The following is a 17,374-nucleotide window of genomic DNA, read 5'->3' as shown; positions in this document are numbered from 1 at the left end:
GAATGCCAACTGACTTGCAGAATGGCTTTATAATGAGGGTCTCTTGGCCCAGACTCTTCTGGGAGTAGCATATGTGCTCTGGGACTGCAGTGACGGCCCCCAGTATGGAATGATGGCCCTTGGGACTGGAATCAGTGCTCTGAGACTGGAATGACAGCCCCAGAGTGGAATGACAACCCCTGGAAGCAGCAGAAGTGTTCTAGGCCTGGAATGACAGCCCCCAGAAGAAGAACAATTATTTTTATACCCTGCTTTTCTCTACCACAAGGAGTCTCAAAGCAGCTTACAATCACGTTTTCTTCCTCTCCCCACAACAGTCTCCATCTGAGGTAGGTGGGGCTCAGAGAGTTCTGAGAGAACTGTAAGTGGCCCTAGGTCACCCAGCAGGATTAATGTGGAGGACTGGAAAAATCAAATCCAGTTCTCCAGATTAGAGCCTGCCACTCTTAACCACTACACCACACTGGATCAGAGTAGAATGTCCCTAGAACCAGATAAACTGCTCTGGGACTGGAATGATGCCCCCCTCCCCAAGTGGAATGATGGCCCTGGGAGTAGCATAAGTGTTCTGGGACTGGAATGACAATCCCCATGACAGCATGGTCAAATGCCTCACATGCAAAAAGAACCAACAAGTTCAACAGAACCAATGCAGAACTAGGGAATCCCAGCAGAAACACAAGCCTTTGTGGCAGGCCCAACAGAAATAATGTCAAACCAGAGATTTCAAGCAGAACTTAAGCAAGGGGGCACTTTTGCAAGATGAACAGAACCATTGTTAATCCACAGAAACCCAGCAGAACCTAGGGCAAATGTTGTAGTGCAAGTCCAACAGAACGAGTGACAATCCGCAGAAGCCCAGTGGAACCAGAGACAGCCAGACAGACCTATAAGATACAGCCACATACATACACTAACTGGTTCCCCCTAGCATGGGATTCTACTTGTCTGTGACAACTGCCTCCTTTGCTTCCTCCCTCCTGTTGCCTGGAAAATCTGAAAAGGTGGGAAAAGAAACAACAAGCTGCCTTGGAGAGCTTTAGAGTTTAAATTGCCAGCTCTGGATATACCCAAATATATAATATATATCCGTATATATTTGGGATCAGATTTACTGGCTTTGCCAGAGATTCTCTGATGTGTATTCAGATCTAGATATACCCCAAAAATACTGATAAAGTTTTTTTTCAAGTATGTTTTTGGATCAGCTATATCTGAGCACACCTCCCTATTCTTGTCAGCTCCAGTCCCAATTTAAGGAGCTGAATATTTAACAACATTGTGTTCTGATGATTTCCTGTATGTTTCTCCTATACCTTAAGATATCTGAGAGCCAGAATGATGTAGTGGGTTAAGAGTGGTGGATTCTAATCTGGAGAACTGGGTTTGATTCCCCACTCTTCCACATGAAGCCAGCTGGGTGACTTTAGGTCAGTCACAATTCTTTCAGAACTCTCTCAGCCCTACCTACCTCACAAAGTGTCTATTGTGGGAAGAGGAAAGGAAGGTGATTGTAAGCTGCTCTGAGACTCCTTTGGGTAGTGAAGAGCAGGGCATAAAGCCAACTCTTCTTCTTCCTCTTCCCTTCTTTTTACTGACATTCATGTATTGAATATGACTTTTGCAATAGTTGCCTATTTAGAGGACTGTCCTTTCCAGACACATCAATTTGACTGCAATTCTGTTTTATCATGTAAAGATTCTTTATTTCCTATGTGTATGAGATCTTCTGGTGAACTAATTGTTATGGGATAGTTGGTTCATTTGGTTGCCATTTTAGGCTTGAGAGGCTGTTGTTGATAGATTTTTTTGTTTTGTTATGTTGTTTTTCAAGTCTGTATTGTTTATGTTTTGAATATTTTATTGTTTTTAATTAATGTATATTGCTTTGAACAGTTATTTCAGAAAGTATAAATCCATAAATCCATTTATTTATTATTATTATTATTATTATAATATATTTATTATAAACGATTGAAACGAAGCTGAGGAAAAAAGTTTAGTAAATAATTATTGGCACTCACATTTTGTGTATGCAAGGAAATTAATTGTAATTCTTCAGGGGGGGTTTGCTGTCAGACACATTTGAAATTTTCAAACAGAACATCTGGTAATTTAGCTCCTATTTGTTTTATCAACATTTCTAAAGAAATTAGAAACAATAGTTTAGTGACATTTGCACAGAGAATCAGAAAACATTGAGTTGTTAATCGAGTATTCAGGTCTTACATTTGACAAAAGTATATTAATGATAATTTTTCAAAGTATTAACCAACTATTTCATGAATGAACAGTGCAGCTTATTAGAAAGCAGAAGTCAGGACAACATTGATAAAAATGTTAATTACTTTCCTAAATCTGCCAAAATTTCTTTGCAGTGTTTATGTTATGGTTGGTGCAGATGTTACATTCTCCTCCTGCTTACGGGAAGTTGAAATCCCACAAAATCAACTGAGATGCAGCCAAGAGATGGAACCTTTAATAACTTGTGATAAAAAGTTTCGTACTCAGTTTCACATAGACTGGTGTAAAATCTCTTTGGTGAGTTACTTGTTGGGCAGTATTGGACATTCTGATGATAAACTGCAAGGTATTGTGGGTTGGAATCTTCCTCTTATGGAAGGAGTCATTCCATGAGTGGAAGATATCTCCTTGTATTGAAGAGCAGCCTTGAATTCAGCCTTCAGTTAGCTTCCACATAGAATTCTCATTGTCTGATCTGATTCTCTGTGAGCCTTCTAGATTTTTAAGATCTACCAGTGAGAGCATGTGAGTACTGCCTCAGGTGAATGCAAGATTGGACTAGCCGAGACTGTTTAGTAGTTGCCGCAGCACTGTGGCTGGGAATCAGCCCCTTCTTCTCATATACATCTTTTCAGAATACTTTCCTGTTTAGCTGATTGTGCATGTTTAGAGTTACTTTCAGATGTAACTGGTTGTGGTTTTATTATTTTATTTCATTGTTTGGGTTTAATTTTGACTGAGTTATGGTATAAAATTTTGTAAATGACTCAGATATCAGCCTTCAGTTCTGCGATTTCTATACTTATACAACAGCTAGATTCAAGTCCAGTAGCACCTCCAAGATTTATTTTTAAAATATTTCTACTATGTATACCCAAGCTGTTCAAGTTGTATATTTGTAATCTATTGGTTGTTTGTTTGTAAAATGACAAAAATTATTAATAACAAAAAAAAGTCCAGTAGCATCTCAGAGAAAAAGATTTTTGGGGTGTGTTATGTACGTGGACCGCCACCAGGGGTCCGCGGCTAAAGCAGGAGCTTGGTCCCAAACACAAAGGGGACCTAGGATCCTAGTCGACCGGGAGTCCACCAATAGCACCCTTGGCGAAATATTTAAACCCTCCAATGGGGACAGAGGTGTCCCGGGTGGAGTGTATATAGTTGGCCTTGCAGGGCTGTTTGAGTGTCTTTGTTGTGAAGTACAATAAATGCGTCTGAACGCATGTCGTAGTATGAGTTCTCTATGTGTCGAACTCAGTACTTTACAGGGTATAATCTTTTGAGAGCCAAAGGTCTTTTTGTCAGATAGGAGTTGGACAAATAAGGGAAGCGTTGACACTCGGAAGCTTATAACCCCAAAATCTTGTTGGTCTCTGAGGTGCTACTGGACTAAAATCTAGCTGTTCTGCTGCAGACCAACTTGGCTGCCCTGTGAAACAATACTTAAATCAATACCAGCAGGCCCCGTGCTTCAACTGAATGGTTCTGCTGGGTCTATGGTTGAGGGCAGTCTGGGGGTCTCAGTCGGTAAGATCTCCAATGCCCTCAGCAGACTGCCCCTCCTGTCCGGAGATGCAGACCCACACCCTGCCCTCGGGGTCCTGATGCTCGTAGGCCTCCCCGAGCCACCCCTTCAGGCCCCGGATATCACTGCCCGCTTGGCCCAAGACCCCATCATCTCCCAGGTTTTGGGCTGGGTGGTGAGGGAAAGGCCCATGGCCTCCGCAGGCCTCACGTTTGCAGCGTTCACAGCCCACAGGGACGAGCTGTCGGCACTCAAGGATTGTCTCCTGTGGGGCGACAGGGTTGTAGTCCCACATGCCCTGCGACAACGAGTCCTTCACGCTCTCCACGAGGTACATCCAGGAATTGTAAGAATGAAGGCTATGGCCTGGAGCTATGTTTGGTGGCCGGGAATTGACGCCGAGATTGAGGCCTGGGTGAGGAGATGCCAGACCTGCCAGGTGGTCCGCCCAAACCCGCCCAGCGTGCCAACCCAGTCATGGGAGTCTACACACAAACCTTGGTCCCGGCTACATATTGACTTTGCCGGGCCCTTCCAGGGGCTGTTATTCCTGGTAACAGTAGACTCGTACTCCAAATGGTTGGAGATCAGCCCCATGTCCACCACCTCTGCGAAGGCCGTTATACGCGCGCTGCTGGATCTTCTCAACCCATGGGCTGCCGGACACGATTGTATCCGACAACGGGACTGCCTTCACGTCCACAGAGTTCCACGATTTCCTACAGCGGAACCTGATCTGGCACATCATATCGGCACCCTTCCACCCTGCGACCAACGGTCAAGCAGAGAGAATGGTTTGCATGGCAAAGGAAGGCCTCAGCCGGATCACAGATGGGGACTGGGAGTTCTGGCTCACCCGTTTCCTACTGATGCAGCGGATGACATCCAACCCCATCATCGGGCACTGCCCAGCCGAACTGCTAATGGGCCGGCATCCCACGATCCTGTTGGACCACCTACATCCAGACCGGGCACCAGACTCAAGGCATCTGACAGAACAAAGGGACGTTCCCCGGGGGCTCTTTCCGGGCGACCCCGTGTTTATCTGGAACTTTGGGAGAGGGCCCTCCTGAATTGCCGGCCGGGTAGTCCGAGTCACCAGCCCGGTCTCCTATGAGGTCTCTACAGAGGACAGCCAACTCCTAAAAAAACACATTGACCAACTTAGGCGGTGACAGCTCCCGGAGGCTTAAGACCAACCCCAGCTCGAGGAACCGGGACTCTATGCACCGCAGGCCAGCACTCGACCCGAACTCCCCCACACAGGTGAGCCCCCAGCGGTTGAGTCCCCAGCCACACAGCCAGAACCCGAAGAGCTGCCGCCGCCCTTCCCGGAACCCAAAACAGTCAGCCAGCCAGAGGCGGCCGTAGGCAACACCATCTCTGTTATGTACGTGGACCACCACCAGGGGTCCATGGCTTAAGCAGGAGCTTGGTCCCAAACACAATGGGGACCTAGGATCCTAGTCCACCGGGAGTCCACCAATAGCACCCTTGGTGGGATATTTAAACCCTCCAATGGGGACAGAGGTGTCCCGGGTGGAGTGTATATAGTTGGCCTTGCAGGGCTGTTTGAGTGTCTTTGTTGTGAAGTACAATAAATGCGTCTGAACGCATGTCGTAGTATGAGTTCTCTATGTGTCGAACTCAGTACTTTACAGGGTATAATCTTTTGAGAGCCAAAGGTCTTTTTGTCAGATAGGAGTTGGACAAATAAGGGAAGCGTTGACACTCGGAAGCTTATAACCCCAAAATCTTGTTGGTCTCTGAGGTGCTACTGGACTAAAATCTAGCTGTTCTGCTGCAGACCAACTTGGCTGCCCTGTGAAACAATACTTAAATCAATACCAGCAGGCCCCGTGCTTCAACTGAATGGTTCTGCTGGGTCTATGGTTGAGGGCAGTCTGGGGGTCTGTCGGTAAGATCTAATGGATTGGCCTCCCTCTTCCCCCTCCTCTTTTGCTTCCTCCTGCTGTTGCCCTTCTTCAGTGGGTGTATGCCATCTTGATTTTATATAACTGAGCATATTATATTGTATGGATTTTAGTGTATTTTATTGATGATTGAATTATTTGATATTGGAAATTTTAATTGTACATTTATAAAGCTGCGGTGGCTCAAGTGGTTAAGACGCTGAACTGCAGGCTGAAAGGTAGTTAGTTCAGCAGTTCAAGACCCGAGTGCCATATGACAGAGTGAGCTCCCGTCTCTGGTTCCAGCTCCTGCCAACCTAGTAGTTCGAAAGCAAGAAATTGCAAGTAGATAAATAGGTACCACTTTGGTGGGAAGGTAACAGCATTCCGTGCGCCTCAGCGTTTAGTCATGCCGGCCACATGACCACGGAAATGTCTTTGGACAGCGCTGGCTCTTCGGCTTGGAAACGGAGATGAGCACCGCAACCCTAGAGTCGGATTCGACTGGCTTTTGAGCAAGGGAAACTTTTACCTTTACTAAAGTGATGTTACCTGCTCTGAGCCGGTCTTTGGAAGAACGGGCTATAAATATAATAATGATGATGATGATGTTGCTAAGGAGTTTTTGAAGTATTTTAAATGGAGCAGTTTAAAATTTAAATCCTGAGCATTTTTCTACAGTTGGTTAATAAGTCTTTATTTATTGATCAAAATGGATTGCTGATGGTCTGGATCCTAATGTTTTAAAGAATACCTGTCCTTTTCGGGCACCAAATTAGAGACCCTACATTATATTACATGGGATCTTTTTTTTAAAAAAAAGAAGTATATAAAAAGTATAATTTTAAAAAAATTGTGATCTGATTTCTGGAAAGAAAGTATGCAGTACAAAATGTATATTAAAAAACTGTGGTTGTGAAAACCTACTGTCTAGTTTTTGCTGGAATAAATGGGGATTGTAAAGCTATATTATTTGACTGACTGTGATCAACTTTTCTTTTAGCATTGTTGCTAAGGTGGGTTTTTTTTGTCTTCTCATTTTGGCATCAGGTTGATAAAACACAGCCTGTTTCTACCTATCAGGAAGTGATCCGTGGAGAAGGCATCTTGCCAGATGGTGGCGAGTACAAGCCACCTTCTGAATCATTGAAAAGCAGAGATTATTACTCCGATTTCCTCATTACACTGGCAGTCCCCTCTGCAGTAGCACTGGTGCTTTTTCTAATACTTGCTTATATTATGTGCTGCCGAAGGGAAGGAGTGTGAGTACTCTGAAACATTCATAAGTGATTGTATAATTTTTTAAAGTCTGCAAGGCACATGAAAAATTCAGCAGATGAGCTTAATTCAGTTCATAAACGTACCAACTTAATACTTCCTATAACATGTAATAAAATCAAATGATTACAATCAGTCAACTTTGGAACTAGAAATTTATTAAGAAATTGCTTAACTGAGGAACCCATTCACAACATTATTTTTACATGACAGTAATTTGGTGCTAATCACAGATAGCAGAGTTGTTAATGATAAAAATAAACCTTACTGAGATTGTGAACTGAATTTAGGGTTATAAAAGCCAGCATAAAAGAAAAAGCAGCAAGTAACATGATTTCTTCCATTTTACATGCACATGTTCTAGGAATCTTTTAGTCCAGCATCTGTCCTCCTTAACCTGCATATTCACTTTTCTGTGTTGTGTCTTTCATCTTTTCACCTCTTTATGTGTCTTCATCCATGCCTTCTCATCAACCTTGTGGCAAATGCTTCCAGGTTGCATTTAATGGCCATGACCCAAAGAGGTTGTCTGTGCAGAGACAAGAACCGTATGCAAAGCTGAAACTTCCTTTCAGGTTTCACTATAGTTGTTTCTGCTGCTGAAGAGGCAAGCCTTGGCTAAAATGCTGCTTGCCTCTTTGGCTATCAGAGCAGCTGTTGCAAACCTTTAAAAGGAGCTCCAATTGTGCATGCTGTTCTCATCTGGACACCCATAGAGCTTTTGTGGATCGTGGCCAGTTGTAACAGGATCAGCATTTCCACCTCATGTACTATTTCCATCATCAGTTATTAATGTTCCAAGTATCAATGCTATTATTTAATTCATACATTTTGTTTTATTTTTAGGGAAAAGAGAAACATGCAAACACCAGAGTAAGTGTCTTCTTTCCTGTTATTTTCTCTCATCATTTAATTTTCATTTCCCGGTAGCTTGTCATGCTTCATACATGTATCCCATCTTCATTCTCCTTAACTTGTTCTTCATCTCTGTGATGGCTGCTTTGAAAAAAAAGGTCGAGTCTTAAGGCAGTGAGTAGGACCAACATAAAAAGGGTTAAAAAGTCCACAATAAAATAGGTTAGAAACCAAGTATTAATATTCAATTTAGGTTTGTGGCTTGTGGTTTACAGTTTGTCTTTCTGCAATGAAATTAGTAAACAAAAGTTTCATGAAAAGAGTTCTGTAAGTGCCGTATCCATGAATAATTAACCAGCTACCTGAAGGCAAACTATAAAGCTTAGCAAATTAAAAGCAGTGAAATACAATATCTGCATTTAGTTGTGCAGAGTCTCATCTGTTTTACAGAGTGCTGAGATGTGTACCCTCTTGATCGCAGGTAGGGCATTCAAGGCTAGTGGGTTCCATCCAGATTGGCAAGGTTTTCCCTGAGTCCACAGGCTAGCTGGATTCCAGTGAACCTGTGGGGAGGGGGGGAAGCTTTGGTGAACTGGATGGACCTCATTACTCCCCTTGGAGTAATTTAAATGCAGTTTTTGTAATATGAAGTTCTTGTATTTTAAAACTATATTGTGGTAATCTATCAAATAAAATAAAATTATTTTGTTTTAAACTCCTTTTTTTTCACAAGACAAGCCACTCTGATAAATATGGGAACAAATCTGTTGTTTCCTTCTGATATAGCATCCAGCTGGTCCACCACAGTGCAATTCAGAAATCCACAAAAGAACTTCGGGAAATGTCCAAAAACAGAGAGATAGCGTGGCCTCTCTCAACACTTCCTGTGTTTCACCCAGTCACTGGTGAGATTGTACCACCCGTTCACCCGGACAGCTATGACAATACAAGTATGCCACTGATGCAAACACAGCAGTAAGTATATGTATAACTGCAGATAAGGTACTGTAAATTTTAATTGTGGATCTACCACCTGCTTTGATTGTGCAGGTGGTATTCCCAAATCCATATTGAGGGACAGTCTAGTTCTTGCATTTCACATAATCAATACCTTGTTTAACACTCTATTGATTTATCTTTTAATATGTTTCTTGTAATATTAATTTTATACAGTCTTAACAGATATACAAACTGTGAAGGGCATACATATCACATGTTATTGGTAATTAATGCAAACAACAAAAATATATTTGATACTAACAAAATGCAGATTTCAGGTCTGTTTCCTGAGAATCACTGTAACTAGAAGCCCTCAAAGCCTGGTTTCTTATAGGCTGTAGGCTCTGAGTTGAGATTGATGTTAGATTTAGGTGGGTAGCTGTGTTGGTCTGAACAAAGTTTGAGTCCAGTGGTACCTTTAAGATTAATCTTGAGATTGATGTGTGAGGACTGGAGGAAACTTGCAGCAGCTTGGAGTGAAACCTGGCCCAGAGGACTGTCTCCATGAAAGGCCCTGTTATTCCTATGAGTTTGGCCATGAATGTTAAAGCCATCCTAAGAACACTTTCTTCTGAAGTCTGGGTAGAGTTCAGTAGGATTTGGAAGAGGCTTGTTTAGGACTGCACCACACATGTGCCAGTGGGTGAGTGTGGATGTACCTTGCCACTGTGATTATTGCATTGCTGATTCTGCATTGCTGGTTCACATGGCAGCCCTCACGTGACTGTCTTGGGAATACATGGGGACTGCCAGCAAGCTCATAACCAGGTAGTCTTCATCACAACCCAACCTGGATCAGGTCCATCACAAGATGCCCCACGGAAATCTTGTTCTGAGCCTTACACATTGTTTTTTAAATCCAGCCGTGTCTCTTTTTCTAATATGTGACACAAGTAAATCTCATTATATCCTGCCTCATACTTTGAATTGCTGAGGTAGCACCTCTTCAAATGCTGTCTTAGTTCCCTTGGGCTGGAAACTCAGAGAATTAGATTGAACAAGGCCTCATTACCAGAGCCAATCACATGGCCTAGCTGAAGGAACTTCTTTGCTACCAAACTGTCCAGCATGTCACTGCTCTTGGTCAAGGTGACTGTGGCTCTTGGGATTGCCCATATGTGAGACACAGTGAATCAGCTGCTGGCATTAGCAGAGAAGCCTTTGTGCCAAATTAATTCCCATGTAAATTGTGCGTACTGGAAGCTGAAATTAGTAGTAAGGAATACGTGATAGGTTCAGTAGAAACATAAGAACATAAGAGACGCCAATGTTGGATCAGGCCAAAGGCTCATCCAGTCCAACACTCTGTGTCACACAGTGGCCAAAAATACCAGGTGCCATCAGGAGGTCTGGGAGATCAGGCAAATTGGCTCTCCTCACCAAATATTTTAATAGTTCTTCTACCAATATAACACCCTCCCCCCAATGGTCCTTAAAGTTTCACTAGTACGATTACTGATTGATGAGCCGAAGATGAAGATGTTGCTTGGGCGAGATTATGGGAACGAAACATCCATTTGAGTGGGTGCTACCTGAGTTGTTGAAGAAAGGTTGAATTAAAAATTGTTTCCAAAGCAGTAGAGGCAACTAAAACGACCGTTTCTACCATTTTATGCTCCTATACTCCCTCTGCTGGCTTTTGAAAAACATTTAATTGCCAGTGTTCCAGGCAAAGTGTATTGTTAACAGAAATGATAAATTGATGGACACAGCTTTTGTTATAAAGTGTGCTCCTGTCAAAAACTGGAGATGTGGTACAGAAACAGAGGATGTAATTCAAAATCTTTAATAAGCAGGAGGAGGTTTGCCACTCAGTATTATGTCACCTGACCTTGATGGCATACACAATGACCGCTTGTTGGCAGAAACGACAGAAAGTCCTGGAATACTCTCAAGACCCAGATTCTTATGGCAGGAACTTCCATGGACTACATATCGTTTTGTCAGATGTAGCTAGTGATTAGTGTTGAATGAGAATCTGGAAGGCCTAGTTTCAAATCCCTGTGCCAGAATGCAGCTCACCAGTTGATGGTCTCCATGTAATCTGCCTCACAGGGTTGTGGGGAGAACCATGTAGTCATGAGCTCATACAAGGAAGGAATGGATCAAAACATGCTAAATAGATTAGCCTTAGCTAGCAGATTGCATAAAAGGTAGGTACAAAAAACCCCCAATGAAACAGTAAAGGTAATGAAAAAGGGATAGTAGTAATTAAATCTCATTTTGTAAATAAGAAATCCCATTTCTTAAAAGAGAAATCCATTTGTATTCATTGATTAAATATATGTAAAAAGATCATAAGTTGCCAAACAGAAACAAAGCATTAAAAAAGCACTAGAAGATCCATAATTTTGATACCAATGCATTTAATATACAGGCTAATGCTAACCAAACAGAACAAGAAACAGAGCATGCTTTAGAAAGGAGATACCTTGTTTCAGATATTTATCTGACTCAGTTTTGCTATAAATACAGGTGAGGAAAATCTGCAACTGTATAATACCTGGTCTTTTATTGTGATTACAGATTATTTAGTTTGGATTGAATACATCAGATCTTTATTTTTAAACTCATGCCTTCCTTTGAGTTCCTTTTCATGCATAGAGCATCCTTCATTTTCTGCCTGTCACTAAACATAGCAAGATACATCTGCAGACTTAAGATATGAAGATAAACTATACTCTGCATTGCTACAGTGAACTGGAACACCCTTTGCTGCATGGAAATAGAAAATTCAGCTGTTCTTACAAATATTAATTTTTTTAGGACTTCTCTTTATATTTGCACTTCTAGCCTTGACTCTTGTTAGCAATTATAAAGGGTTTAGGAATAATCTTGTTTGTTATCTTTAAGATTTCCCTTTTAAGTGTTTGTTGTTTGGCAATGATTACATGCATACCTCTCAGGACTACATTACATCACTACATTAAAATCAGGGAAATGAAAACTTGGACTTAGTGTGAGAGTTCTTTTCAAAAGATGGGAGCATATCCTAGTCCTCCAACTTGCTTCACAGTTCAGGCAGTGTAATTAGGAAGTTTTCATCCCACTTTGTAGGCAGAGCCAGTGCCCCCTTACGACGGACCCCTGCTTCTTCACTGTGAGGCAGGTTTTCCCCACCAAAATTTAGTTCCCTTCAGATACTGAGCTAGCCCCCTAGCAGTATGATAATATTTGTGGCTTTATAAATTTGAATGTCCCACCCTTTGACAGAATCTGATTTGGCTTTTGCCCAGCCCAGGAATTTGTCAGGAGAAAACAGGAGCCCTCTTTTTAGATAACTTGGAATGCTACTGGAGACTGTGTAGCAGTGAACAACAATAAAGGTTTTATTTAATAGTCAAGGATGGTATGGGGTAGTCAGGAATTGGAAAGGCTGAGGAAAAACATTGTTGGTAAAACCGTATATTTTTCAATTGAGAGACAAGATGGTGTTTTAGCAGCTTATTTTTACAAATTCTTGGTTCTTATCAGTGAGAGATGGTAACTAAGTCCTTTGGTTTCAGTTACAATGTTTCTGCATATAGTTTCCTAATAACTGTTCGGGTTTTTTGGAAAGGTCATTCTTTTAGTGTATCAGATTCTTTCCCCTTTTCTGAAATGCTCTTTCCCCTGAGTAGTCTATGACCATTTCCTTTCACAACAGACCAGGGACTGCCTCAGTGCCAATTCTCTGTATAACTGGACAGGACTTACATTTCTTCCCTGAAAATATAATCCTTTTCCTTTTGGCCTGATTGGGAGCTTCAGCCTGCTACCCAGTCACTCTTTGCCAAAATCTCAAACCCCAATTCTTGCTGTCTTTGTGAAAATGTACTTCAGTTTTAGCTGACACTAGACTCTGAATTCTTAGATGGAATTCTTTCTCAGGTTATTTATTTAACACAGTTAAGACCAGGAGTCTCTCCCTTTACTCAAAAGGTGAACTTTTCTGACAGACTTTTTAGTCAGACTCTTCAGCTATCCACTCCTTTCGCTGAACATTTCCTTTACTGAACAGGAACTGCTGCTGAACTCAAAACAAACTCAGTGCACAGCTGATCTTCTATTTTCCTCAGCTGGCACTGGCCAGTCAGAGAAAAGGAGCAGCCTGTCACTCAAGCTCAACATGCTAGACAAGAGTTAACTATTCACCTCCCTTCTCTGATTTAGCTGCATTAGGAAAACAGCATTTTAAACATAGTCTGTTACACCTCTCATTTCAAGACATAGTGAAGCAGAGAGCCCAAAACTGTGGAACTGAATTCTATAATAGATGAAAAAGGAAGAGGATAGGGAATCAATATTTACCTCCTGGCTTGAACTACTCCTTACTGAAGTCCTGGGAGACAAGGACTACAGGCCAGTTCACACAATACAGTCTTCACACACAGCAACAGACCAAAAAAGGGATCTTGGGGTGGTAGTAGATAGCTTGAGGAGAATGTTTACCCTGTGTGTGGTGGCTGTGAAAAAGGCAAATTTCATGCTGGCCAAAATTAGAACAGGAATAGGGAATAAAACTTCTGCTTTAGTACTTGCCTTATATAAATCTAAGGTTTGATCACATTTTGTACCTAGCATTTCATATCCAGTGCTGTTAAAATGGCGTTGTCTTGCTTTTTAACTTGGAGTGTAAGCCCTCTTCTGTTTCAGGGTATAGATAGGTAAGAACCTCTTCTATGGAAAATTTTGCTCTTCCCATGTGATCTTACAGATGCTATGTGGACTGCTCTTGAATCTAGCAAGCTGCTAATGACTGCCAGAGAATATCTAAAGGACTCTTGGATCTCGTGCTTAGCCTCTAAATGGAGAGGTGGAGCCATGTCAGTCCAGTTGGTGGAATATCCTTGAGCTAATATGTTGGCCATGGGTGGAATTAGCCAAAGTGAGTGAATAGCCATGCTTATGAGGTCTAAAAACCGTAGTCCACACATGCAGTGAGAATTCAGAAGGATCAGTTCTGCCTTTTAGCTCTTATCTTTATCAGAAGCTTGGTGATGAGAGCTGTTGGTAGGAATGACATAGAGAAATCTTGAATGCCAGTCCTGAGATAGAAATCTTCACTTTATGCTGGACAGGTACCTGCTTAGTTTATTGTTAATTGGCGGATCAAAGAGATCAAGAACAGGAAGGCTGGAGCACCTTCCAGTCACTTGGAAGACTGGTGTACTTAAGCTGCATTCCCAAATGTCCAGTTCCTAATGCCAGTTTGCTTTTGAGCTGCACATTCTTTGAAGATGCTAGGCTGTAACCAAAAGAATATTGCATTCTGCCCACTGTAGGGGGAGAGTTGCCTCCTGAAACAAAGATCCAGTTCCTTCTTGGAGATTTACATAAGACTTGGCTATCACATTGTCAGAACATGAAATGTGAACTTCATCCTTTGAATGATATGGTGCTCTGAACAACTATTTTTGTGCAGGGCTTCCAACTCTCATCAATTTTCCTTGGGTGAGGCTTAGTTGCCCACAGCTGTGAGGTTTGTTTCCATGGTGACTTGTATTTGAGTTGTTTCCTTCTCTGGAATTCCTGTCAAAAGATTGCACCATTGCAACTACCAATGGAGAAAAGTTGAGATCTCTGATGGAAGAGATGCTGGTAGCTGATGATCTCTTGATAATGAAGAAGCAGGCACTGTTGTATATGTCAGTGAAAACAGGCCCATGGAACCATATGCAGGAATGTGATTCTTAGACCTTGGATGTGGGCTAGAGTCATATCCGCTAAAGACTTCTTGATGATTTGGGTGATGGAATGCAGTAGGCTTGTCCACCTGCCTGGTTGGAGAGATTCAAGTGTTGAATGTGTCAACAAGAACCCCCCAATTAGGAGGGAAATGGGTCTTTTTTCTGATATTTTATTGGAAGCCCATGATGTTTCAGTCAGTGAATGCTGTTCTGGATATCCATGAAACCCTGCTCCAGAGTAGAACAGAGAAGGTCATTGTCTAGATAGGGATAAACAAAGATGCCTCAGATAGTCAGATAGGTGCTGAGGAGAGACTGAACAGAAGGTCCTTATATTGGGAGCTGTAGGTTAACTTGGGACTTTCCCTGTACTGTGGGTGAACTGTCACATGGCAGAATGCTTTTGCAAAGTCTTTGAAAGAAAGGATGTTTCCCCATTGCATTAGCTCTACTATGGTTTGTAATGTTTCTACATAGAATTTCCTTTTTCTCACAGACCTATGAGGAAATATATCTCAACAGTTTTGAAAAGGCTACACTGAATACCAATTTGCTTCTGTGCCCAATTCAAGGTGTTGGTCATTACCTTTAAATACCCTAATTCCAGACCATTTAGGGCTTAAATGAACTACTCATTCCTGTATGAGCCTGCTTACCAGCTAAGAGCTCCTGTTGCTGCAGTGTTCCCAGAAGGGTTGGATCCAACCAGATTTTTCACTCAGTTTCACCCAGTTCCACTCCACACTATAGCTCCTGTCCCATATGGCTTTTGTACATACAGGTCCCACGATGCTCAGCATAATCCTTTTGGGTAGTCAAAGAGGACATTTCTTTCCTTTTTCACTAGCAGAGAAGGTGGTTGGATCCAACCCGTGGCCTAATTTACATGGCCTGCCTATGAAGCAAGTGGGACAAGTAGTCCCTACCAGCATACCCTCCTCCATGAATGGAGGATATACATAGCTTTCCTTTTTAATCATGTAAGGAATTATCAGATTTCTTTGGACAATCATTATAGTACATTGAATAATACATGAAAATATTTGCCTTCTGTTGCTGTCATTTATTCTTTTGAGTATTCTGCATTACTTTGCAAAGCAGAATTGATGGATTGGCTTCTAATGTTTAAACTTAATAGCATATATACATTTTATAGGAACCTGCCACATCAGACTCAAATTCCAAAGCAGCAGACAGAAGGTGAGTTTGACTTTGTTTTGGGGTTAGAATGTAACCTAATCAGATTATACCAAGTGCTCACAGACTCATTTTTGTTCGTGTAAATATTTCTGGGACCAGAGGAGAAAAACACTGGGAGGCGGAGGAGAGGATTATCTACAACAGAGAACAGAAGAGAATGTTATAAAATTGAGACAGTAGTTGTAGGGTTCCTGGAAATAAAAACAGAAGATAGACTGAAGAGTCCAGTCCACATGTATCCCTTAGAAATCAATAGGAAAGCTCTAATAGGGATTGCTCCTGATTTCCTCTCAAAGTTGAGGCAGGTTTACTCAATGTCCTAATTAAGCATACTGTTTTTCTCCCTTGGTAGATGTGCTCCTTGCTGCTTTCGATGTTACAGATGGTTTATTATCATGATAAGTATGTAGAATATGGTAGTATAGAATAATGCCTCCCTCAGCAATTTGATATCCATTGGTTTAGGCAGCCTAAATAACACTGTGTAGGATCAAATTGCTCCTATCTCTTAAGAACATAAGAACATAAGAGATGCCAATGTTGGATCAGGCCAAAGGCCCATCCAGTCCAACACTCTGTATCCCACAGTGGCCTCTTGTTATGCAAACAATAATGGAAACAATAAGATAACAAGGTTTTGATAAAAACTCTAATAGAGATTTACAGTGGCTTTCGCTATCACAGTGTGCCAGGCTTTGTAATGGCTAACAGCATGTTTGTTTCTACCAGCCTGTCCAAAAATATTTACACTGGCAGGCATGTGAGAAATGTAACAGAAAAATTAAAGGGACACAAATTAGGTTAATCACAGGTTGAAGTCAAAAGGCAAGAAACATTTACTATCAAGGCCAGAACTGATCAGCTTTCTCAAGCTGATGTTAATGACATACATGAAACTGCTTTGGAGGGCACTATATTCAAAACTGTTGTTTTTTATTACTGCTTTCGGGGATTAAAGGAGAATTTCGTATGACAACATTTCAAAGATTTGAGGCAAGTATTACTAGTGCCATATTGCTTTTTCACTGTTCAAGAAAACATTGTTACTGTGTATTAACTCGATTCCAACTGTATGGTCATTCAGGAGGCTTAAATTGTAAATGAACTTTGAACGATTCTTATGTAAGGTTGAATCTGTCTCAACCTGCCTATCTAATTGACTTCTCATTCTTTTGTGAATTGTCATTTACAGGTAAATGGTATCCCTGAGGAAAGAAAACTTACAGAAGCTATTAATTTGTAACTAAATACTACAGCCAAGATCACCTTATATTTACTTATCTGATGCATGATTTTTTTTCCAATGGAGTGTGCATGCCCACAGTATTAAATATCCAAGTGTCAGACTGTATCATTTCCATATTACTAATGTACTGTATCTTTTTGTACTTTGGACATTTTCAACGATTTGTAAAAACACTAACTTTATATTTGTTACATTAAAATATTTAAAATAAAATAAACATCAAACCATTGGTTATTTCTGATATAGATTTAAGTGCCATTTTTTATATGTAAAGAGGCACTGTTCATAGGAAATAACTCTTAGGCCCTCTGTGATGTCCTGAGCAATCTTCAGCATAAAACAAAATCCTGCCAGCCTACTAACTGCTGCTCTTGCTTTCTTCTTTGTTGTGTGTCTTGGAAGCCTTAGTACATGCAGTGCTGAGTTCCCTCAATTTACTATTAGC

At 41.4% G+C, this 17,374-nt stretch overlaps 1 protein-coding gene across 1 annotated transcript in view; it reads left to right on the top strand.

Annotated features, from left to right (window-relative positions):
- The window catches only part of SGCE (sarcoglycan epsilon), a 52,844-nt gene extending 35,696 nt beyond the window's left edge, over positions 1–17,148 (top strand). Inside the window, exons 6-11 of the mRNA XM_015420197.1 lie at positions 2,379–2,541; positions 6,733–6,944; positions 7,807–7,833; positions 8,602–8,790; positions 15,640–15,683; positions 16,876–17,148. Coding sequence (XP_015275683.1) covers positions 2,379–2,541; positions 6,733–6,944; positions 7,807–7,833; positions 8,602–8,790; positions 15,640–15,683; positions 16,876–16,892 — 652 coding nt within the window. The 3' untranslated portion in view covers positions 16,893–17,148. The remainder of the gene's footprint in view (positions 1–2,378; positions 2,542–6,732; positions 6,945–7,806; positions 7,834–8,601; positions 8,791–15,639; positions 15,684–16,875) is intronic.
- Positions 17,149–17,374: the final 226 nt, after the last annotated feature.

Source organism: Gekko japonicus, unplaced genomic scaffold (genome assembly GCF_001447785.1).
Source record: "Gekko japonicus isolate JY-2015 unplaced genomic scaffold, Gekko_japonicus_V1.1 scaffold154, whole genome shotgun sequence".
Taxonomy (NCBI): domain Eukaryota; kingdom Metazoa; phylum Chordata; class Lepidosauria; order Squamata; family Gekkonidae; genus Gekko; species Gekko japonicus.
This window is presented reverse-complemented; position numbering and strand designations above follow the sequence as displayed.